Raw genomic sequence first — 24,877 nt, 5'->3', positions numbered from 1 at the left:
GTGAGGACTGTCAGTCTAGAAATATGAGTGACCACTTTATTTTAGCCAGGGCTTTGAACCGGTTCAAGGAACGAAAACGAAAACCGGGAACTTTTTCTATTTCACATGGAACAGAAACGAATTATTTTTTATGTTCCGGAACAGAAACGCTTATTAAAAATAATGGTAACCGGTTAATACTGGTTTTTATTTCGTTCCCCAAAGTTTTCGTAGCCTACAAATAAAAAAAGTCATTCTTCTCCTGCGCAAGTTTCTATGACCCGCTGGGGTTCACTTCCTGTGTGACGTTCGCTGACTGAATGGAGAGAGCGGGAGGGTGGACTACTATCACGTCTCCACATCTTACTTAAATAAGAGGTAAATATTGCAGTCTATCGTTAGTCAAAAACGTCAGTTTCAAACACAATATCAATATATTTGTCCACATTAATGAGAGGCTCGCGAACATTAAATGACGTTAACCTCTGTTAGCCTATCAATGCATAGGGCCTGACTAGCCTTTGGTAACACACTAAACGAATTATCTTTCATTTTTGGCACTTTTTCTGTTTGTGTAGATGGGAAGACACACTGAGAATCCAAATCGCCAACATTTGAAATAATAATTGTTTTGAATTATTTCTTGTCTTATTTAATGAAGGTTGTAATAGAATTAGCCTACATTTGGCTTAAGCTGGATGAGACAGAGACATAATTTTATAGCCATTTGTTAAACAGCTGACAGGGAACGTAATTAACCGTTCCGGGAACGAAATTTTTTTGTTCTAACCGGTTCGGGAACGTCTATTTAATGGTGGAACCCAAAACCGGAAACGTTAAAATTCCGTTTCTGTTCGGAACGAACCAATAGGAAAAAATTCTGGTTCAAAGCCCTGATTTTAGCACTATTAGAAAACTGAAATGAACTGAAAATTTGCAAATATTAAGTTGTGCTAATAATAATAATTTTTGTATAATAAATTAAAAAAAAAAGAGTGTGGCAGCGGGGGCGTGGTCAAGGGCCGTTTTTTGGCACCAGTGCTACATTTCCCTATGTTCAGTGGACACTGAATAACAGGCAGGCAGGACCAGGTTCACTTTTGGGTTTTATTAAAAACCATAACTTTAACAGAACAACACTCACTTTTCAGCAGATTCAAATAAACTCCTGTGTGCCACTGCACGGACGCGATTTCGACCCGGGGGAAGACCGACACCTCTCTGCTCCTCTTCCCCTTTTATCTTCTACCCATCACTGCACACAAACACACAGACACAGCACATTAATTCATCACAGATGCTTCCATTTTGCCACTCACCTTTCCCAGCTTCGCTCTCCGTTCACAAACCGGCCCTTGACCACACCCCCGCTGCCACATAGAGAATTTCACAGTTCACTATCATTCTATTATGAGGCAAATTAGCAGCTTTTCCAAAAGTGATCAAACTTACAGACATTAGAACAAGAAGACAGAGTCGGTTATATCCCCCGCCCTACAGTGGTGCTTGAAAGTTTGTGAACCCTTTAGAATTTTCTACATTTCTGCTTAAATAGGACCTAAGACATCATCAGATTTTCACACAAGTCCTAAAAGTAGATAAAGAGAACCCAGTTAAACAAATGAGACAAAAATAGTATACGTGGTCATTTATTTATTGAGGAAAATGATCCAATATTACATATCTCTGAGTGGCATGCTCATCAGGCCGGAAAAGGTTACAAAACCATCTCTAAAGTGTTTGGACTCCACCAATCCACAGTCAGACAGATTGTGTACAAAAGGAGGAAATTCAAGACCATTGTTACCCTCCCCAGGAGTGGTCGACCAACAAAGATCACTCCAAGAACAGGGCGTGTAATAGTCGGCGAGGTCACAAAGGACCCCAGGGTAACTTCTAAGCAACTGAAGGCCTCTCTCACATTGGCTAATGTTAATGTTCATGAGTCTCCAGTATCTCTTCAGTAGTTTTAAAGATATGGTCCGGAAACGAAAATGTGACCGGACGGACAGACAGACGGAACCCGTTAGTAGATTTACAGGTACTTAAATCATGTAGTCCAGTTTTTATCCCCCGCTGGCCGAAAAGGCCCGAAGGGGGATTATGTCGTGGCGATGTCCGTATGTACGTCGTGGGAAGGGTGCTCACCTTCTGAAATCAACTCCTCTCACAATTTTTGGAGGAATTTCACGAAACTTGACAGGATTGTGTGTTATATGTCGGTAATACGCATATTGTGCTCTCCGAGCACTCTTGTTTAAATGAAGTTGCTGAGTAGAATTTACAGCATATTTTAGCCACATTATGTGGCAAGAGGCAGCATGTAATTGTGATAACTTATATGAAATCATTGATCATTTCTATTCTTGGGTGGTCAGGCTTGGCACTTGGCAAGGTATCTCTCCATTTTTAATTAGAATGCGCCCAGAAATATTTTTTAAATAAATAAATATTTGCTAGCAGCTTTGTAATGAAAAACAAAGGCTGCCACTCGCAATACGCACGGCGACCAATCACAGGCGAGATGACAAAAACGGGAAATGAAATACAGTAAGCATGGTAATAAATACAGGAAACATGATTAGCTCTCTTGCGATCTCATTCATGAATGTAGCTTAGGTACGCAAGCAAATGTCGTCTATATACGCAAGAAAAATTAGTATCAAGGTGCTTCATGTATATATGTGATTTAAAAAAAAAACAACAACTGGTCAGATGGGATGGTAACTCAAAACTTCTGCTGGCCCTTCCAAAAAGGCTACAGCTACAGCCCAGTGGCCCAGCGACTATTTCGACCCTTGTATATGATCTCCCCAAAGGAGGTTTTAGACTGATCGTATTCTTAGTCCATGACCTAGTGAACCAGTATCAGGATGTATTTACTGATAGAGTCTTCAAAGCACTTATGGAAGTCACTCTGGATAAGGGCATCTGCCAAATGGCATCAATGTAAAATAAATGTAAATGTCCAGTCCTTATTCATACACAATATGAACAATTTGACAGCCGTATCATTTCTTAGTAAAGCCGATCCGTTGCAGTAACACACACGTAAATAAACAGAATATAATTAGTGTGTTTTCTGGACTATCAGATGCTAATGCTACTCCAGCAGTTACATGCTTGGCCATAACATAACACGGAAAATAATCACGCCTAGCCATCGTAGTGATAATAAGCAGTACTACAGGACTATATGGCTGGAGCAATTGGAAAAATGAAAGCAGCTTGTATACGGAGTTAAATTAATATATAATAACTTCTCTGTAAGGACGTGATTAGAGCTTAACAATTTTCAAGCCTGACAAAACATGGGACAAAATGAAAACTAGGCTACACCAATAGGGGTTTCTGAAGTACTAATGTAGAGGCAGTACACACATTTGGTAGAATAAAAATGCCTGGTACATGACAGGATCCTCGGAGTTTGTTTTTTTTAGAGATAAATTAGTTGTATAAGTCGCATTACTTTGTCCAGATACAGTGAACGCCTACTATGTGTGTAGGGGTGTGTATAGACGCGAGTGTGGGGTCCAGTTACAGTTAACTGACACTTGTGCAAGCTCCCATGATTCCACTGACATACCTCAGATAGCTTCTCATTTACACGCACAGCCAGCGCCTGAAATAAACCCTGTTATTGTGGCCGGTGTGTTTGTATTCATTAGCGAACACACTATGACAGATTCTCTGAATGCAAACGTCTGGTGCAAGGTTAGTATTCTATGCTGTGACGTTTGATCAAAGCGGAAACAAACAGCATTTCACACTGGATCCAGTTTACAAAGCTACCTAGGAGATGAATGCAGAAGGCTGTGGCTGAGTGCCATGTACCTGTAGAGTGCCATGCCTGATCTTTGTCTTCTCCCTGTCAGTCTGTATGGAGTGCTCGAGAGCTGAGGGAGTGCCAGGGTAAGACTGAAGCTTGCTGCCAAACCGCCAGCTACTTCATCCATCAGCAGTCTCATAATGACCTCTGATGATGATCTGTGAATACCTGTAAACATACGTACGTAGATGGAGTAATTGGTGATTTGGAACACACAAATATTTGACCTGGGTTGTTGCCACTCCTAAGCTTGGTTCCTGTCTGTGTGGAGTTCTCATCGTGTCTGCTGGGTTTCCTCAAACGTTCCAATAGGTGGACTGGCTACGCTAAATTGCCCCTACATGTGAACGTGTGGTGGCTTGCGACGGACCGGCGTCCCATCCAAAGTGTATTCCCACTTCACGTCCAGTGTTCCCAGTGTGGTACGATCGGCTCCAGACCCACCTCAACCCTGATTACCGAAGATGAACGAATAAATAACCAAGTCAACAGTTTGTCATCTGAAATAATGTATCCATTGGAAATGACATAAAAGGTTTGTTTTGTTAACCATTTTATAAATTGTAAAGACACACGATGTGAGCACGGTGAGGGATTTCAAAATGGAAGCAAAATCCATCCATCCATCCATCCATCCATCCATCATCCGTAACCGCTTATCCTGTGCAGGGTTGCAGGCAAGCTGGAGCCTATCCCAGCTGACTACGGGTGAAAGGCGGGGTACACCCTGGACAAGTCGCCAGGTCATCACAGGGCTGACACATAGACACAGACAACCATTCACACTCACATTCACACCTACGGTCAATTTAGAGTCACCAGTTAACCTAACCTGCATGTCTTTGGACTGTGGGGGAAACCGGAGCACCCGGAGGAAACCCACGCGGACACGGGGAGAACATGCAAACTCCACACAGAAAGGCCCTCGCCAGCCACGGGGCTCGAACCTGGACCGTCTTGCTGCGAGGCAACAGTGCTAACCACTACACCACCGTGCCCGAAAGCAAAATCCGTGAGAGGAAATGTAGCTTTTGAAGGTGTGCATAAACATAGTGCATAAGAAATCAGAGTGACGACATGTTTAAGTGCTTTTATTCTCTCCACATTCACTGGATATGAGCAATCGCATGCTCTGATTGGCTACTCTACTCCTACGCTATCAGCTCATATATACCATGAGTAGAGAAAAACAAAATGGCGGAGCGTGTTGCTGAACCAACCGAGGACGAAATAAAAACTACTCGAAAACAAAACCCCAAAAAATACAAACAAGCAACAAAATATGGAGTGAAAGTATGTGATGGTAAGGACGTATCTTTTTTTTTTATTTTTCAACAATTATTATTATTATCGCATTTTTCACAAACTGCTGCTGTCATTTCGCCGGTTTGTTTACATTCTAAGCGGAAATGATTTTGTCGGACGTTTTGCATAAAGGTTTTATTTATTGAATTTGCAAAAAAATAAAAATGCTCCGTTTCTCAAAATCCAGTGACTGTGGATGGAATAAACCAGTTATTCCACTCAATCTCGTCGTACACGGCTTATAGCCGACTTGGTGCTACGCGCCTCGTCAGCTATCAGCTCGCGTACGACAAGATTGAGTGGAATAACTGTCAAATTGCGTTTGAGATGCACCACAGCTACGCAGAATCTAAAATGATAACGAGACTAACATGCAACAACTGCAGCTCACAAGCTACTCCTGTAGAGTAAGACCCACCTCCGGGGGAGGGACATACCGTACAGTATGTCCTACAGAGCATTTAATTGGACGATCACGTTCATGTTTTGACGAGATATACGGTAAATCAAAAAAGCGACAAGCTATGAAATGAGAATGAGAATATCGCAATTTTTTTTTTTTTTAGCTCAGCAAAACATCGATTTTGATTTCAGGGACACTTGAACAATATTTACAGACAAACGACATCCCGTCTTGGATTAGGGATCCTCCTGGTGGCAGGTAGATGTGCTCAGCAAGCAGTGCTGGCACGTCTTGGTTTTTTAGGGATGATTTTACAGGTTAATTAGAGCTCGTCCAGCACAAATTGGTGTATGTTGGGTGTTTAGGGAGTTTGAGAACTGGAAGCTCACATGGACTTTCCTGTGTAATAAAGAGGCCAGGGGCAGGTGGTTGGCGGTCTATCCATCACTCCCACCCGTCTGTGTTCTCCTGGTTGTAAAGGGGTTCTTTTGTTCCTTATTCTGTTCCTCAGAGTCGGATTACTGAGTACACCTAGTCCCCCAGAAATCCCCGCAGACACTCATTCTCCATTGTCCTGGAGCAGAGGGGCTACAAGGCATTGAGCATCCAATCATAGAGCGCAGAGCATTTTCTATACCACCCCTGCCGTGACCTCGGGAATTGCTGTGCTCCCGCGCAGTTCAAACTCTTGTCAGTAGCTGAGGGGTGTGTATGCTAAGAGGGTGTGTGTGTATGTGAAAGAGAGAGAGAGAGAGAGAGAGAGAGAGAGAGTGTGTATAGAGCAACGGGAGGGACTGATGTTTTCCGGGCAGTCAGGGGAAGGGACCGGGATATATGGATGCATCTGTGCGTACTGTGCGTTCCTCTGTATTTGTTCGGATTTGCGTGTGTGGATTTGAAGTGGATGTATGGAGTGAACAGGGAGGAAGTGGCCTTTGAAACGGCGGCGCGCGGCTGAAGGAGGGTTATGACCATTCAGCTGTGTAAGAGTTACTCTGAGAGCTGCCGCAGCTGCTACCCGGGTTTGTTTACGGCGTTCTGGGCTGGTCGTGTACGATAGATTTAGCACTGCAGCATACGCATGGCAGCTCAGGCGAGAGAAAGCTGATCTGTGTGTGTGTGTGTGTGCTCAGAGAGAGACGCTCAGAAAGGTTTTGCTGACTGTTAAGCTTGTGGTTGAAAGCCAGGCAACTCGGTGGGTTAGTCAATGGTACGTGGTTTTGTTTTTTTCTTTTTTCCATGCTAGAGTGTGTGGGTGTAGGGGGAAATTCTTTTATGTGAAGTAAACACTGTATGGGGATAAAATGTGTGTGTGTGTGTGTGTGTGTGTGTGTGTGTGTGTGTGTGTGTGTGTGTGTGTGTGTCAGTAATGGTACAGCAGAAGAGGTTTCATGGGGAGGGGTTGCTGTGGCGATGAGCAGCGGGGGAGCAGGATCCGCTTTGTCACTGCTGGAATGCTGAACCCCCCCCTCAGCTTTTCTCTCTTTCTCTCTAGTGTGCACTTGCGCTAAATCTTTTCTTTTAACCCTGCTAGTGCCTTTACTGGTTGTGAACTTTGTACGTACGAATGCCAAAGTTTACTGTTTCTCAATCAAACTCACTAATTGCCGTCTGGTTCATTCTTACTTTCTTTTCGAAGAGAAAAACTGTGCCACTATGACCATCTGTCCAGTTTTCATGCGACTTTTGGTAGTGACTGAAAAATAAATGAAAAGGAAATAATAGTTACATGTCTCATTTAGTGAGAATGACAGACGATTTTAATGAGCTGGAAGAGTATACGAGAGTATACAAGAGGACGGTCGTTCCTGGACAAGGTTTTATGCTAATGCTGTCTGGGTTTTAGGTGAGGACGTGATGATGGGGGACACGGATAAGTACCTGGGCCCCCAGGATCTGCGTGAGCTAGGGGACGACTCTTTGCCTCAGGAAGGTTATGTGGGTTTTAGCATCGGAGCCCGATCTGGAAGGTAACACTGCTTTTCACACATACAAACACACACACGCACACGCATACAGTACCAGTCAAAAGTTTGTACGCTCCTTCGAATTTAATGCTTTTTCTTTATTTTTATTAATTAAAAGACAATTCATGTGTTAAAGTAATGATGGATGTAATTTCTCGTTACTTAGTTAATCGGTTCTTGACATAATATGGATTACTACAGTTGTAGAATAGGGCTATTTACTGTATTATTATTTACTGTTTGATATCAAACACAGAAACAAGGAAAGAAATTGCACTAATTAGCTTTTGACAAGGCACACCTTTTGACTGGTACCACTTTTATATATATATATATATATATATATATATATATATATATATATATATATATATATATATAAAGCCATGTACGATGAGAGAGAATAAAACAGATATTCCATTCAATCCACATTCACTGGATTTTGAGAAACAGAGCCTTTTTATTTCTATTTTTTGCAAATTTGATAAATAAAACCTTTATACAAAACGTCCGATAAAATAATTTCCACTTATACCCTGTCCACACTAGGGATTTTGTACTGATACGATACTACTTTCGTATCGCAACACCTGTCCACACTAGCAACTATACCGGTACTGTAGCGGTATAACTGTATCGGTACGAAACCCACAAATGTATGGGTTTCGTACCGGTACAGTATCGGTACTGTAGCGCTTCGCTGTAGTGTGGACAGATGAAGCGGTTCTGTATCGATACAAATATAATGCGCAAGCGCAAAGTCACACACCTCAATCGATGTCTTCGCTGAATAAAATAGTGAAGAACGGAGATTCGTTTTCTTTGTTTCTTTCTCAACTGCCTCGCGCGTTTTATACGATTCGACTGAATAAATGACCACCAGAAATACAGACTGTACATTGACAACAAAAAGCACACACACGCTGTTTCATCCGCCATATTCTCGGAAGGAAGTTACTCGGTAACCACGGAAACATTTCGCGCACGCGCATTTCAACTACCGTGAAAGAAAACCGCAAACATTTCTCGCTAGTGTGGACAGATGCACTAAACTGTACCGGTATACTTTGTATCGATACAGTTATACCACTTTCGTACCGGTATAAGTGTGAACACAGCATTCGACTGTAAACAAACCGGTGAAATGACATGAGCAGTTTGTGGAAAATGCTATAATAATAATTCTTGGGAAAAAAAAATATATATATATATATATATATATATATATATATATATATATATATATATATGAGTGATTCCACGCTTATGGGTACTGAAATGGGGACATGAACTTATTTTTAAAAATTCACCTAAAACCATTTCTTTTTTTACCATCAGGTCACAAAACATGTAATCTTTAATGAATGATATGTTAAAAGATAACTTTAATTTTCTGAGATGTAATAAAAACATATTTATATGCCAAAGTCAGAACGTAACAGAAGTGTTGTGGACATATAGATTCTCAATTTTAACAATGTAGAATTACTTTTTGAAACACAGGAAGGTGATGTTTTAGCAAATATAATTAATAAACATGTGTAGTAGAATAAACATACACATTCTTTCAATAAGATTAACATGGTATATAGCTAGATTGTAATTAATTTGTAACAGACGCGAGACGGACAATCGTAACAGAAGTAATGTAACAGACATCATTTTGGAACTCATAGGCTTGACTTTGGCATATAAATATGTTTTTATTACATCTCAGAAAATTAAAGTTATCTTTTAACATATCATTCATTAAAGATTACATGTTTTGTGACCTGATGGTAAAAAAAGAAATGGTTTTAGGTGAATTTTTAAAAATAAGTTCATGTCCCCATTTCAGTACCCATAAGCGTGGAATCATCAAATACTGTTGTTCCATATTTTGTTGCTTTTGTGTATTTTTGGGGTTTTGTTTTCGAGCGCGCGATTGCTCATTTCCCGTGAATGTGGATATATACATACACACAGACCCATGCATCGTACCTAAATCTGAGACATATTTAAATATCCTGTATGTTGTTTGTAACAGTGTTATGTAAGATTGAGCTAAATGTCCAAAGGTAAAGTTCATACCATAAAAAGTCCAACATGACAGTGGCTGCCATCATTCCAAAGTTATACATTTCAGCATTAATACACCGTAAATAATATTAACAATTTAACAATGCAAGTTAACGTTGACTGACGTTGTTTAAAAAATTTGCAACAATTCAATTACAGCATGTGAGTAAATGTGGATAACTCTGATCTCCAGGTGTAAACATTAGAACTCACTTTTCAACGTCAGTTCAGAATTTTGCCACAAACATCAGTTAATACAAGCGTGAGCTGCTTTGTTAATGTTATCTAGCATGCATTAATGCTGAAGTTCACGGTTTGTTCATTGAAACTAGTGCATTAAATAATGTCCGTTAAAGGAACCTCAATGTCGAACATTTTCTAATCTCTCAGCTTCTTTCAGACAGGATGTTATCATGTTCATGGCATGTAGGGAGACAGCACGGCGTTCAGACCTCGAGCTGAATGAATAGGATTTGTCATCTTATCACTTCTTCTTCTTTTCTGAATACTGGCTTATTGGCAGCCTGGTCAACGTTTACATGATCACATGCCTGTTGCCCCAGTACTACACACTAGCCAGTTGTTAAAGTCACAAGGCTAATGTTTAACCTACATGGAGCACGGCGTTAAAAATTTTGACGCTGGCCAATAAATCAAGCTGGTAGATCGAATCCGCAAGCACTACACAGGATAAAAGGGAGTTAGGACCGTGCTCAGTATCGGCCCAAGCATTTCCCCTGATGTTTCTGAAATACTTGTTGATCATCTTGATGAATATTCTCCTGTAAATGCTTGGGTCAGTGTGGGCTTGGTTTTAATTCAGTCCTTCCTGTTTGACGCTAAGGAGCTCTGTTTCCTTTCAGTCCTCTTTTAGCAGCATCTGCCAAATATCTGCTTGCTTTGCATGCTCTTAGACAGCACTGCAGACCTCCTCTCTGTTTGAACAGAATCCCCCAAGAGAGTAAGATGTGTTGACAGAAACGTACTCGTATCGGAACACTGTAAACTGCATTCTTTTAGGGGCTCGGCAGGGTCTAAGAGCGTACAGTGCAACTGCAGAACATTACAAGCTGCTGTCATTCGACCACTGCATTTTGCTCGCTCTCTGATTCATTGCTTTCGATCTCCTCTGTCCCTCCTCTCTCCTTCCTCCACCAAACCCGATTCCTTCTCATAGTCCTAGAGTCAGGTAAGAGGGCATGACTGTGGATTTTGATGTGAACCCCGACCCCTACCCTCACCCCAACCCCTTGGGTCATTACATCGTGGAAACACTTGTCTTGTAATGTCCATCTATTTGCTGTTCATTTCAACAAGAAATTGACTCTCGGGAACGTGTTGAACTTTGTGTCTGTTGACCTAAGTTTGGATTTCAGAGTCCGGTTTACATTGTACTGATGTAATTTGAAGGAACTCTGCCTGTTCGGAGCTTTTTAGCCATTGCGCTTTTGAGGCTTTTTTTTGTTCCCTTTCTTTTTTTTTCCGTTTTGATCCGGTTCCATTTTTCCCCCTCATGTGGCTTCCAGGGTTCCATGAAGTTCACAGACACGAACTTCCTGTTCTGATCTTTTCCATATTTTCAGACTGATATTTTATTAGCAGTAAATTTACCTGCCACTGGAAATTTATGAGCAGGTCTTGCATTGGCAGCAAGCACAGCTTAAATTTACACCGCTGAATTGCCTTGTCCTATTTGATTACCACGGGACAGAGCGCTAGCACGTATTACACATGTGCTGGAAGCATGAAGGTCAGTCTCGCAGGAAGGCGGAAGATCAGTGTGGCTTATTTTTAAGAAAGGCCCCACCTTCTCTTCTTTGCAGCTTCAAATGCCAATCTATTTCAGTGTCAGGATTCCGTAAGAGAATCCACAGACCACTTACTGACACCGGTTTCTCTTCTTTTAGCGCTTGTCTGGGGAAAAAAAAAGATAATACAGATAACATAGCTTACGTCATGCTACATACCGTATAGTCATAGCCTTACATAGTCAACCGTTTCCAATTTTTTCCCAGATATTTAGATACGACATGCTGCTCAGCAGTCATTCACACACCCACACAACCAGAGTTCTCCATCGTTTGATACTTGTGATGTCATTTTTTTTCTTTTGAACTTGTGCGCCAGTTTCCCTGGAAGCTGCATGCAGTAACAGGTGTGTGTTTTATTTATTTGTGTGTGTGTGTGTGTGTGTGTGTGTGTGTGTTTTGTGTTCATCTCATTGTCATGCCCCGCTCCCTCCCCTGTGCACTGTGTGTGATAAACTGTGAATGCCAACAGCCTGCGCTCCTTCAGTTCGGATAGGTCCAACACACTGAACCGGAGCTCTTTCACCAGGGACAGCATGATGATCGAGGAGATCCTGGCACCCAGCAAGGACACGGTACGCCTCCTCCTCTCCATCCTGTTCTTATACTCTCGCTGGCTTTACTTCTGACAGGAGCTGACTTAACACTCTTGCTGTTTAGGAGTGGCAGGATTTGTTCGGCCGTTCAGTTATGTAGTTCAGAACTGACGCGCGTTTGAGAATGGTTATAAATGTAACATACAGTAACCTTCTTAAATAATGCCGGTTTGTAGCGTAGCGCTGCTGATATCGTATACAGTAAAATCACAAGGGGTTGATTAATCATCCATCCCAGCAGCTCTGAAAGTAGTTCCAGCTGCGGGGTGTTATTGTTTCTATCGTAACACGGTAAACTTGCGCAGGGTCTTGTATCGTATAGCGGACACTCCACGTCCACATAAAGAGTATAAAAATGTGTAGCCGTCGATATGGTGAGTTTTCTGTGAGGCGTCTTTGGAACAGTTAGAGGTAAAGCGGTAGTTTGCCACCTTCAGGATGGAGGGTTTGCAGATCCTCCGCCCACAGGATGTTTTTTCGTTTGTTTTCTTGTACCATTAGAGGCTGTTGAGTGTGAAAACCCCAGGAAATCAGCAGTTTATGAAACACTCAAACCAGGCCATCTGGTACTAACAACCATGCCATGGTTAAGGTCACATTTCCCCATTCTGATGTTTGATGTGAACATTAACTGAAGTTCTTGACCTGTACCGTATCTCTCGTGATTTTAAGCAATGCGCTGCTGCTACATGATTGAATGATTAGAAAACTGCACGAGTGTACAGGCATTCCTAATAAAGTGGACGGTGAGTAGCATGTAAAGCCCTGTCTACACGATCATACATTTGTCCATGGACATCGTCATACAAATGTATGATGATGTTCATGGACAAACGTATAATCGTGCGGACGGTTTTCCCAACAAACTTGAACAACGTCATACTTGTATGACGTTGTATGATGTTGTTCAAATTTTTAGAATCGTGTTTCTACTTTCCAACAAATGTTCACAACATCTTACAACATTTTGGGTCATCCACCAATCAGACTGTTAATTCGGGTCATGTGATCTACACTGCCTGTCATGTGACATACAAAATGTATGATCGTGTGGACAGAAATCCACAACATGATCATACAAACTTGAACATCATCATACATTTGTATGATAATGTTTTGGACAAATGTATGATCGTGTAGACGGGGCTTAAGGATCGTCGCTTTCTTGTTTCTAAACCCTCAAATCTGAGTCTATATTACTACTGTGTATTTACTTATATTCCTGTATTCTACTTTTCATTGCTCCTGTGTAAGGCCGAGGTAAAAGAACCCGAATATAATAATAGATAAATGGCTGAATGCATAGGCGTACAATCGGTGGCCAGAATAAAGGATTTTTAACTATACAGAAGAATGCCTTATTATTTGAACAATTTCTTCAACAAAGAGCGCCACTCAATCACTGGACGTTCTAGTTCCTCTTGTTTGCTTTCTGAGGGCTGTATTCAGAGTTGGCCACTTAAGATTAAAAGTTGCATTAGTATTTACATGTGGAAGGTTACTCGTGTTCAGACTTGGGTTATGCAGCTGACATTTTTGGACAGCCCATTCAAATTATTAAAATTAGTTCAAGACCCACGGTTGCCAGGTTTGTCTTCTTTTTGGGAAAAAAAAGGTTTTCAGTAGTGTCGAGACCACTGTCTTTAAACACAGTCACTTGCCTTTAAAGCTAGACGGCCTTTCAGATTCTTCAACTGTAGGTCATAAAAAAAATGTTCCCCGACACGCAGTTATTTTTGTTTAGTGGACCGAAAGCTACTGAATTCGAATCACAGACTTCCAATTTTATTTGTTTTTTTTTTTAAATAGAACAATTAATGACTTTAAGGCCACGTGGCCCTAAATTCTCCGCTATTTTTTCCTGCTTCCCCATGACCCAATACAAGATACTATGACACGCATGACGTGGTAGGCTTTCCCCATTCGCACAAGGCATTGTGGGATACAAATTTGAAACAGGAGACAAAAATAGGACATGAGCGTGGAAATGAAACGTGAAAGACTGACTACAGTAACGGAAAGTGAGAAGAAGACGTTCTGTTAGATATGAAGGAAAGGAAACGCAGGACCAAACTAATAAATATCGGCGGTCAGCGAGCACCTCGGTGTGATCAGCTGTTCGTTTAGCGACAGGATGATGGAACTGTCAGTGCACGGTCAAAGATAAACCTGTAGATGGCAGTAATGCAACACTGTGGATGCCAGCTGCTGTAAAACCCAAAAGAGGAAAAGAAGAAGAAGGTAAACCTGCGCATGCGCACACGGACTTCCTCTGTCTGCTTGACTGCACGAAGCGAGCGATTTCATGCACATTATTTGCTTGGGAATCCCCTCAAATTAAAGAACTTCCCAGCCACAGAATGGCCTGATATTTTGTGAGATATTACAGAAATAAACATCTATCACAATGACCACATTTCAGAGGGAACTAAATTTCACCAGTTTTATGAGATCAAAAGGCCGTCTAGCTTTAAGCACCCACAAAAAAGAAGAGATAGAATATATAGAGTGAAGAAGGAATGAGTGTTTTTGCTTTGCTGTCTAACGGAACGATGCATCTTAAAATGTAAAAACGATTACAATTTAAAAATGAAAAAAAAAAACACTAATATGATACACTGAGTGCAGAATTATTAGGCAAGTTGTATTTTTGAGGATTAGTTTTATTATTGAACAACAACTATGTTCTCAATCAACCAAAAAGACTCATAAATATCAAAGCTGAATATGTATGGAAGTTAGAGTGGGGCGTTTTTAGTTTTGGCCATTTTAGGAGAATATGCATGTGTTCAGGTAACTTTCACTGTGCAGAATTATTAGGCAACTTAATAAAAACCAAATATGTAGCCATTTCACTTATTTATTTTCACCAGGTACACTGATATGACAACTCCAGATTTGCAAATAAACATATCTGACATTCAAACACAAAACAAAAAAGTGACCAATATAGCCACCCTTCTTCATGAGGACGCTCAAAAGCCTTCCATCCATAGATTCTGTCAATTTCTTTATCTGTTCACGACCAACATTGTGTGCAGCAGCAACCACGGCCTCCCAGACGCTGTTCAGAGAGGTGTACTGTTTTCCCTCTTTGTAGACCTCACGTTTTATAATGGACCACAGGTTCTCTATGGGGTTTAGGTCAGGTGAACAAGGGGGCCATGTCATTATTTTTTCACCTTTCAGACCTTTACTGGCTAGCCACGCAGTGGAGTATTTGGACGCATGAGATGGAGCGTTATCCTGCATGAAAATCATGTTCTTCTTGAAAGATGCTGACTTTTTCCTATACCACTGCTTGAAGAAGGTTTCTTCCAGGAACTGACAGTAGGTCTGGGAGTTGAGTTGGAGTCCATCCTCAACTCGAAAAGGTCCAACAAGCTCATCTTTGATGATACCAGCCCATAGCAGTACTCCACCTCCACCTTGCTGGCGTCTGAGTCGGAGTGGAGCTCTGTGCCTATTACTGATCCAGCCACAGGCCCATCCATCTGGCCCATCAAGAGTCACTCTCATCTCATCAGACCACAGCACCTTAGAAAAATCAGTCTTAAGATATTTCTTGGCCCAGTCTTGACGTTTTATCTTGTCTGCCTTACTCAGTGGTGGTCGTTTTTCAGCCTTCCTTACCTTGGCCATGTCCCTCAGTATTGCACACCTTGTACTCTTTGACACTCCAGGAATGTTGCAACTCTGGAATATGGCAGAACTGGATGCTAATGGCTGCTTGTTAGCTTCACGCTTGATTTTCCGCAGATGTGCAGTTATTTTGCGCCTTTTTTTTTCCACACGCTTCTTTCGACCCTGTTGACTATTTGCAATGAAACGCTTGATTGGTCGGTGATCACGTTTCAACATCTTCGCAATTTCGAGAGTGCTGCATCCGTCTGCAAGACATCTCACAATTTTATACTTTTCAAAGTCTGTCAGATCTCTCTTCTGACCCATTTTGCCAGAGGAAAAGAGGTTGCCGAATAATTATGCACACCTGATATAGGGTGTTGATGTCATTAGACCACACCCCCTCTCATTACACAGATGCACAGCACCTGATATACTTAATTGGTAGTAGGCTTTCAAGCCTAAACAGCTTGGAGTGGGACAACATGCATTAAAAGGATGTTGTGGTCAAAATACTCACTTGCCTAATAATTCTGCACTCAGTGTATACTGTATGCATGAGAAGGAATTAATCACATTTATTAAACTTATTATTGAGCAACTTGATCCAGTACACGCTATTTTATATATGTGTGTATACACACACACACAGTGCCAGCCAAAAGTTTGTACACCCCTATTCATTCATAGGTCTTACTATATTGTGACTGTTTTCTACATTGTAGAACAATACTGAAGACTTCAAAACTATGAAATAAAAAAAGGTGTTAAAAATATATCTGTTTCATATTTTAGATTCTTCAAAATAGCCACCATTTACCTTGATGATGCTTTGCACACTGTCGGCGTTATCTTAACCAGCTTCATGAGGTGGTCACCAGGAATGCTTTTCAATTAACAGGCGCCTCGTCAAAAGTTAATTAGTGCAATTTCTTGCCTCGTTAATGCATTTGAGATCAAACAGTAAATAATAAACATACAGTAAATAGCCCTATTCCATAACTGTAGTAATCCATATTATGTCAAGAACCGATTAAGTAAGTAAAGAGAAACGACGTCTATCATTACTTTAAGACATGAAGTGGTTTTAATTAATAAAAATAAAGAAAAAAAAAACATTGAATTAGAAGGTGCGTCGAAACTTTTGACTGGTACTGTATGTACACTGCTCTGACAGTTAATTTTGTGCACAACTTAAAGAAGCCATGAGATAGTAAATCAAAATAATATTAAATCACTGTTTAATAATTATAAAATAATTGGATGTACTGTTCTGTAAAAAAAAAAGTTTATTTTAAGCAATTGCCTTAACTCTTTACCTCTTAAAGCAGTTGCTACAGTCACCCTTGGTGGCAAGTATATACTGTTCACCCTTAGAACATATTTACAAGAAAAAAAAAGTCTAAAAACAAGGTTTTGACAAGGTTTTAGACAAGGCGTCATATGCCGTCATTATGGGATATACACGGGGTCGTCGTATGTCGTCATTAAGGGGTAAAGCGTTCTTGTATTTTAATTAAATCAGTTAATAGTGACGTATTGATATATTAAATACTGGCCTCAAATGGCATTGTGTTGATTTTTTTTTTGAGTGTACTTCCAGCCCAGAACATAAATTTCAGTGTAAAATGTTGTGATTACTTCAAATTGTCAGACAATTGACCGCTCCCCGTTTGAGCCGATACCACCCGATAAAAATAACTCCAAGATCTGATTTGCATGTAACCGAGATACACCTCTTTCGCTAAACCCAGCCACGTGTATGTATAACCCCGATTCCAAGAAAGTTGGGACAAAGTACAAATTGTAAATAAAAACAAAATGCAATAATTTACAAATCTCAAAAACTGATATTGTATTCACAATAGAACACAGACAACATATCAAATGTCGAAAGTGAGACATTTTGAAATTTCATGCCAAATATTGGCTCATTTGAAATTTCATGACAGCAACACATCTCAAAAAAGTTGGGACAGGGGCAATAAGAGGCTGGAAAAGTTAAAGGTACAAAAAAGGAACAGCTGGAGGACCAAACTGCAACTCATTAGGTCAATTGGCAATAGGTCATTAATCATCATCTACAGTGCATAATATCATCAAAAGATTCAGAGAATCTGGAAGAATCTCTGTGCGTAAGGGTCAAGGCCGCAAAACCATACCGGGTGCCCGTGATCTTCGGGCCCTTAGACGGCACTGCATCACATACAGGCATGCTTCTGTATTGGAAATCACAAAATGGACTCAGGAATATTTCCAGAGAACATTATCTGTGAACACAATTCACCGTGCCATCCGCCGTTGCCAGCTAAACCTCGATAGTTCAAAGAAGAAGCCGTATCTAAACATGATCCAGAAGCGCAGACGTCTTCTCTGGGCCAAGGCTCATTTAAAATGGACTGTGGCAAAGTGGAAAACTGTTCTGTGGTCAGACAAATCAAAATTTGAAGTTCTTTATGGAAATCAGGGACGCCGTGTCATTCGGACTAAAGAGGAGAAGGACGACCCAAGTTGTTATCGGCGCTCAGTTCAGAAGCCTGCATCTCTGATGGTATGGGGTTGCATTAGTGCGTGTGGCATGGGCAGCTTACACATCTGGAAAGACACCATCAATGCTGAAAGGTATATCCAGGTTCTAGAGCAACATATGCTCCCATCCAGACGACGTCTCTTTCAGGGAAGACCTTGCATTTTCCAACATGACAATGCCAAACCACATACTGCATCAATTACAGCATCATGGCTGCGTAGAAGAAGGGTCCGGGTACTGAACTGGCCAGCCTGCAGTCCAGATCTTTCACCCACAGAAAACATTTGGCGCATCATAAAACGGAAGATACGACAAAAAAAGACCTAAGACAGCTGAGCAACTAGAATCCTACATTAGACAAGAATGGGTTAACATTCCTATCCCTAAACTTGAGCAACTTGTCTCCTCAGTCCCCAGACGTTTACAGACTGTTGTAAAGAGAAAAGGGGATGTCTCACAGTGGGAAACATGGCCTTGTCCCAACTTTTTTGAGATGTGTTGTTGTCATGAATTTAAAATCACCTCATTTTTCTCTTTAAATGATACATTTTCTCAGTTTAAACATTTGATATGTCATCTATGTTCTATTCTGAATAAAATATGGAATTTTGAAACGTCCACATCATTGCATTCCGTTTTTATTTACAATTTGTGCTTTGTCCCAACTTTTTTAGAATCGGGGTTGTAATTTTCACACAAATGTTCACTTAAATCTATAGTTATTTTTGAGGTCCGAGTACCATTGTTTGTAATCTCGGTTTGAACTCCTCACTACAAATGTTTCTCAACTCTGAATACAGCCCACAGTCTTTCAACTTTTTTTTTCTTTTCTAAGCAGAACTGTGTTTAGCTCATTATGAGTGGTGATGACAGTGTGTTTAAAAAATTCTCTTCTTCTTTAAATGCTTCAGGCTGTCTGTAAAGCGATGCACTGCGTTGTTGAGCCCCATAATAAGGTATTCAGTTCAATGAAAGATGTAACATTATTTTGCCAATTTTCAGCTCAAGGGCAGGCAATATATGATGTGAAAGAAAAAAAAAACACACAAAAAAACCAACCACTTGCATTTGCGTAGCGGCCGTTAAGCCACACAATGCCTGAATCCCCTCTGCTGTCCGAGAATCACTTCTTTATTTGCTGCTCTATGATTTGTAGCAAAGTTTTGACTGCTTTAGACTATTCCTGACTTGTCATTATTTGCTTCAGAAGTTTCAGTTTCTACTCTCCACTGCCCCTATAACCTATTTTAAACATGCATGTATTCTTTGGATGCTTTCTGCCATCAGCCACTCAGTGAGGTGATAAGTGTGTGGTTGAGATGCTAATTGCAATCTAGGCAGCTCTTCTCAGCTCCACAACACTTCCCTCCTAGCGGCGTTTTATTGCCATGCATTGAGATTGACGTAGTTGTTATGGCTCACCACCCAACCACAGTACTGACTTTGTGTGTGTGTGTGTGTGTTCTCACCCTCAGCATCTGGCTGTAGCTAAAGAGTATGACACTGACTCTCTGAGGCGATACAGTTGGACAGCAGATGCCCTGGACAACGTCAACTTGGTCTCCAGCCCAGTTCACTCAGGGTAAGTTACCGGTATGCATGTATAAAATGTCATACACCCAAATTCTATTGCTGGCACACAATGTCTCACTAAATTTTCAACAGTTTTAAGAGTGGCTCTACAGACCACCAGTCTTCTACGTATGCATATAATGTTCATGCTGTCTCTCCTCCTTTGTGTCTTCTGCTGCTCTTTCTGCGTCTCTCACCTGTCTGTCCTCTGGTGTTCCTGCAAACGAACAGCTTTGCTCTGGTGTTATTAATGAAACTTGTCGATTTAATATCTTTCCTCCACTGTTCCATTTTTTTTTTTGTTTCTTGTTTCATTGCAGTGTTTCTACTCCACTTCCTCAGTATGACTCCAGGTGATGATGGTTGTGTCCTGTGATTACACTTCCTTTCTTCTTCTTCTCTGCCTGCCTGTTTTCCTTCTCTTCTTCACCTACAGAACAAACTAAGTTGAACTATGCAGGACGAATTGGAAAGACAAGACTTTAAAATGATATGCTTTTATACAGCAGTCAGCTTATTTGATTGGATGAGCAGCTTTTTAAAAGTGCTTATATTTACTATAACTGCACTGGGATGTTTCACTGTGTGTATCACTACACTTGTCTGTGTTCACCATGTAAAATTCCACTTCCTAGTTCACAACACTTACGACAGGAGCGTTAGAAAAATCAGCCAACGTGGCAAAAGATACATTTTGCATGAATATAACTTCTGACTTAAAATACGAAAGCTCGTCAGATGAAGATCGGGAAGCTAGTTTCACCGGACGCATCTTTAACAGGAATGTCCAAAAATCAATATCAGTGAGTGCCACTCCTTCAGGTTCTATTTCATTCACGGAGCAAAAATAAGCAAATTATTTGGGCATATTGCGTCTCTGGTATAAAAGCAATATTGCACTCGCAGTTGTGCTGTTATACTGAATACTGGCCCATATTCAGTATACAGTGGGGCAAAAAAGTATTTAGTCAGCTACCAATTGTGCAAGTTCTCCCACTTAAAAAGATGAGAGAGGCCTGTAATTTTCATCATAGGTACACTTCAACTATGAGAGACAGAATGGGGGGAAAGAATCCAGGAAATCACATTGTAGGATTTTTAATGAATTAATTGGTAAATTCCTCGGTAAAATAAGTATTTGGTCACCTACAAACAAGCAAGATTTCTGGCTCTCACAGACCTGTAACTTCTTTAAGAGGCTCCTCTGTCCTCCACTCGTTACCTGTATTAATGGCACCTGTTTGAACTCGTTATCAGTATAAAAGACACCTGTCCACAACCTCAAACAGTCACACTCCAAACTCCACTATGGCCAAGACCAAAGAGCTGTCAAAGGACACCAGAAACAAAATTGTAGACCTGCACCAGGCTGGGAAGACTGAATCTGCAATAGGTAAGCAGCTTGGTGTGAAGAAATCAACTGTGGGAGCAATTATTAGAAAATGGAAGACATACAAGACCACTGATAATCTCCCTCGATCTGGGGCTCCATGCAAGATCTCACCCCGTGGGGTCAAAATGATCACAAGAACGGTGAGCAAAAATCCCAGAACCACACGGGGGGACCTAGTGAATGACCTGCAGAGAGCTGGGACCAAAGTAACAAAGGCTCCCATCAGTAACACACTACGCCGCCAGGGATTCAAATCCTGCAGTGCCAGACGTGTCCCCCTGCTTAAGCCAGTACATGTCCAGGCCCGTCTGAAGTTTGCTAGAGAGCATTTGGATGATCCAGAAGAGGATTGGGAGAATGTCATATGGTCAGATGAAACCAAAATAGAACTTTTTGATAAAAACTCAACTTGTCGTGTTTGGAGGAGAAAGAATGCTGAGTTGCATCCAAAGAACACCATACCTACTGTGAAGCATGGGGGTGGAAACATCATGCTTTGGGGCTGTTTTTCTGCAAAGGGACCAGGACGACTGATCCGTGTAAAGGAAAGAATGAATGGGGCCATGTATCGTGAGATTTTGAGTGAAAACCTCCTTCCATCAGCAAGGGCATTGAAGATGAAACGTGGCTGGGTCTTTCAGCATGACAATGATCCCAAACACTAGACAATGTGATTTTCTGGATTTTTTTTTTCTCATTTTGTCTCTCATAGTTGAGGTATACCTATGATGAAAATTACAGGCCTCTCTCATCTTTTTAAGTGGGAGAACTTGCACAATTGGTGACTGACTAAATGCTTTTTTGCCCCACTGTATCTGCATTCTTGCTCATGTGATATTGCTTAAATAATATACAGAAATATATTTCTGGAAGTGTGTTCTTTTGTCTGAGTAAAATCACTGAAACCTTTTATATTTAGGAATTTCACATTGAACTCCAACGCATTCGTAATATTTTCATACCAATAGTGCCATTTTAGCTTATACTTTTGGCCAAGGAAATTAACAGGCAGACCTGGATCTAACAAACATCCTTCCAAGGCTGGACATTCAAGATTTGGGTCCTAGACATGACCTGTAGACCTGAGACTTATCAAATCACTCGTACATTGCATTCTCTATCCATTCGACCATATACACACATGCAGTATATGGTTAAAAGTATGTCGAGACCTGATCAGTCAGGACTTGTTGAACATCCCGTTCCATATTTTGTCCCCCTTTGCTGTTGTCATACCCTCCTCTCTTTTGGGAAGGCTTTTCACTGTATCTTGGCACATGGATGTGGTGATTTGTACTTGTCCATCTACAAGAGAATTAGTGAGATGAGGTCAGGCACTGATGTTGGGTGAGGAGGCCTGAGGTTCAGTCAGTGTTCCAGGTCATCCCAAAAGTGTTCATTGGGGTTGAGCTCCACAGCAACCTTGGTAAATCATGTCTCACTTTGTGCACAGGGGCATTGTCATGCTGGAACAGGTTTGGGCCTCTGAGTTCCAGTGAAGAGAGATCTTAATGCTATAGCACACAAAGACATTCTAGACAATTCTGTGCTTCCAACTTGGGCAGGGCCAGCATATTGGTGTGATGGTCAGGTGTCCACATACCTTTGGCTATATAGTGTATATTACGTACGTATTCTCCAGAAGACCCTCAAACTCACAACCTGATCAGGTCTTCTCATGCAGAGCATTAAAAGTCCTACAGGAACACAGATTGCTCCTAACACTGATTAGTAACCAGAATCAGTCTCCTTCCTTTCTCACAGATGGGTATAAGTTCAAATGGTCTAACGGCATCAGCAAAATTCGTACTAGTCTCCGCCTACTCTGCCCATGGTTTGTAGAGGACCTGATACCAATTTGTCACAAGCTTCAGCATCTTGAAGATTGCAATTACCATGAATACAAACGTCCAAGTGCCAAGTTTCCAAAACAATGACAATGAACTTTTTGGAAAATTTAGCCAGTGGACTAAAAAAAGGAAATCTCATCATCATCATTACTCAGTTTCTCAGCCTTGTTTGAAGAAGTCAGTGACTAGTAAAACAAGATATCCTTGCACGTTTCCCAATGAGCTCCAAGAATTCTGTGGTTGGCTGTCTGTAATGCTAGTCAAATCAAAAATAGGGGGTTCTTGGCGGCACGGTAGTGTAGTGGTTAGCACTGTCGCCTCACAGCATGAAGGTTCTGGGTTCAAGCCCAGCGGCCAACAGGGGTCTTTCTGTGCGGAGTTTGCATGTTCTCCCCGTGTCTGCGTGGGTTTCCTCCGGATGCTCCGGTTTCCCCCACAGTCCAAAGACATGCAGGTTAGGTGGCTCTAAAGTGACCATAGGTGTGAATGTGAGTGTGAATGGTTGTTTATCTCTATCTGTCAGTCCTGCGATGACCTGGTGACTTGGCCAGGGTGTACCCCACCTCTCGCCCATAGTCAGCTGGGATAGGCACATGATAATCAGTTACAGATAATGGATAGATGGAGGTTCTTGGTGACAAATCTACCAGATTCTCTTGCACATGCTAGCAGCCTGGCTTGCAATGCTAATTTCAGACAGAAGACTGTTTTTTTACAGTAAAAGGTCAAAAAGGATTGTATAAACCCTCAAATCCAGTACAGGCTTAAAGTCACACATGTTAACTGCACCACTGGTTCGCTCTTTTCCATAAGACGCCTCAACAGACTGAATGCACCGATCAGTTCAGGCACTGGAGCTAGGAAATGTATTGTGAAGTTGTTGAAAATAATTTTGATTACCAAGGTTAAAGAACCCACCAAAGACAACGATGTTTCAGTATTGATACTGGTCAACTCTTATTTTTTCTCTCTTGGTTTTGATAAAGCACGGCAAAAAGTTTGAAGATGCTCTTTTTCCAGTAACACAATTTTTTTTTTCCAGTAACACAAATGACCACTTTTGCTTGTTGTGAGTGATCCACCTTGGCAGTTTGCAAAGAACTTCAACTGATAAGCCATGTTTGTTTGAATGTCATTAATCAATAATAAATAAGGTTCGAGAGGTTTGTAAAGAGATTTGTCTGAGTAGCTCTCAGACATACTAATGCTGTCACATGACAAACCATACCAAACGCCTCCATGAATAAACTGCCAGGGCTGAGCTCTCATGGTCCCACTTTCCAACCTCTCTTCTCATTTGCCGCTTTCCTCTTTGGTATTTGGTTGTGTGAGTTCTTTATCACAGCATGGAAACAGTCCTCACTGGTGATCACTGATGGGCAAAGCCTCTTTGTCTCTTCCCCTTTTCATCACTGTGCCATGTTTCTCTCTACAGGTTCCTGGTGAGCTTCATGGTGGATGCTCGCGGCGGCTCCATGCGAGGCAGTCGCCACAATGGGATGCGCATCATCATCCCGCCACGCAAGTGCACAGCCCCGACTCGTATCACCTGCCGCCTGGTGAAGCGGCACAAGCTTGCCTCACCACCTCCCATGGTGGAGGGAGAGGGACTGGCAAGCCGCCTGGTGGAGGTGGGCCCTGCCGGAGCTCAGTTCCTCGGGTAGGTCTTGCTCTTCTGCCGTGTCCGTTTTCTTGTTTCTTACTTACTCCCCATTGCCATGAAACCCATCTGTGTTTGGAGTGCGTGGTGCCTAGGCGATTCGGCAGTGAGACTAGTGTCAAGCTAACTTCTGATACTTGACAGTAATGCTGCACTATATTGCAAAGCTCAGTGTAGCCCACTTCATTCGCTATTTCCCAGTGATGTCATCCTCCACGCAGATGAGCGAACTTCCCCTGATCATGTGAGCAGTAATTTAGAAAAAGTAAAGACTTCTGAAGGAGCTCCACCATAATGAATGCA

General features: G+C 41.5%; 1 protein-coding gene across 8 annotated transcripts in view; it reads left to right on the top strand.

Moving 5' to 3' along the window:
• The window catches only part of ank3b (ankyrin 3b), a 391,042-nt gene that overhangs the window by 329,952 nt on the left and 36,213 nt on the right, over positions 1-24,877 (top strand). For 7 of the 8 annotated variants that reach the window (XM_060939582.1, XM_060939580.1, XM_060939579.1 and 4 more), the window contains 4 exons: positions 7,363-7,486; positions 11,822-11,924; positions 19,575-19,681; positions 24,350-24,574. In XM_060939582.1, coding sequence (XP_060795565.1) covers positions 7,363-7,486; positions 11,822-11,924; positions 19,575-19,681; positions 24,350-24,574 — 559 coding nt within the window. The remainder of the gene's footprint in view (positions 1-7,362; positions 7,487-11,821; positions 11,925-19,574; positions 19,682-24,349; positions 24,575-24,877) is intronic. The other variant, XM_060939581.1, reaches the window with a different exon arrangement.

Source organism: Neoarius graeffei, chromosome 14 (genome assembly GCF_027579695.1).
Source record: "Neoarius graeffei isolate fNeoGra1 chromosome 14, fNeoGra1.pri, whole genome shotgun sequence".
NCBI lineage: Eukaryota > Metazoa > Chordata > Actinopteri > Siluriformes > Ariidae > Neoarius > Neoarius graeffei.
The sequence above is the reverse complement of the archived record's forward strand: the minus strand, read 5'-3'. Positions and strand labels throughout refer to the sequence as shown.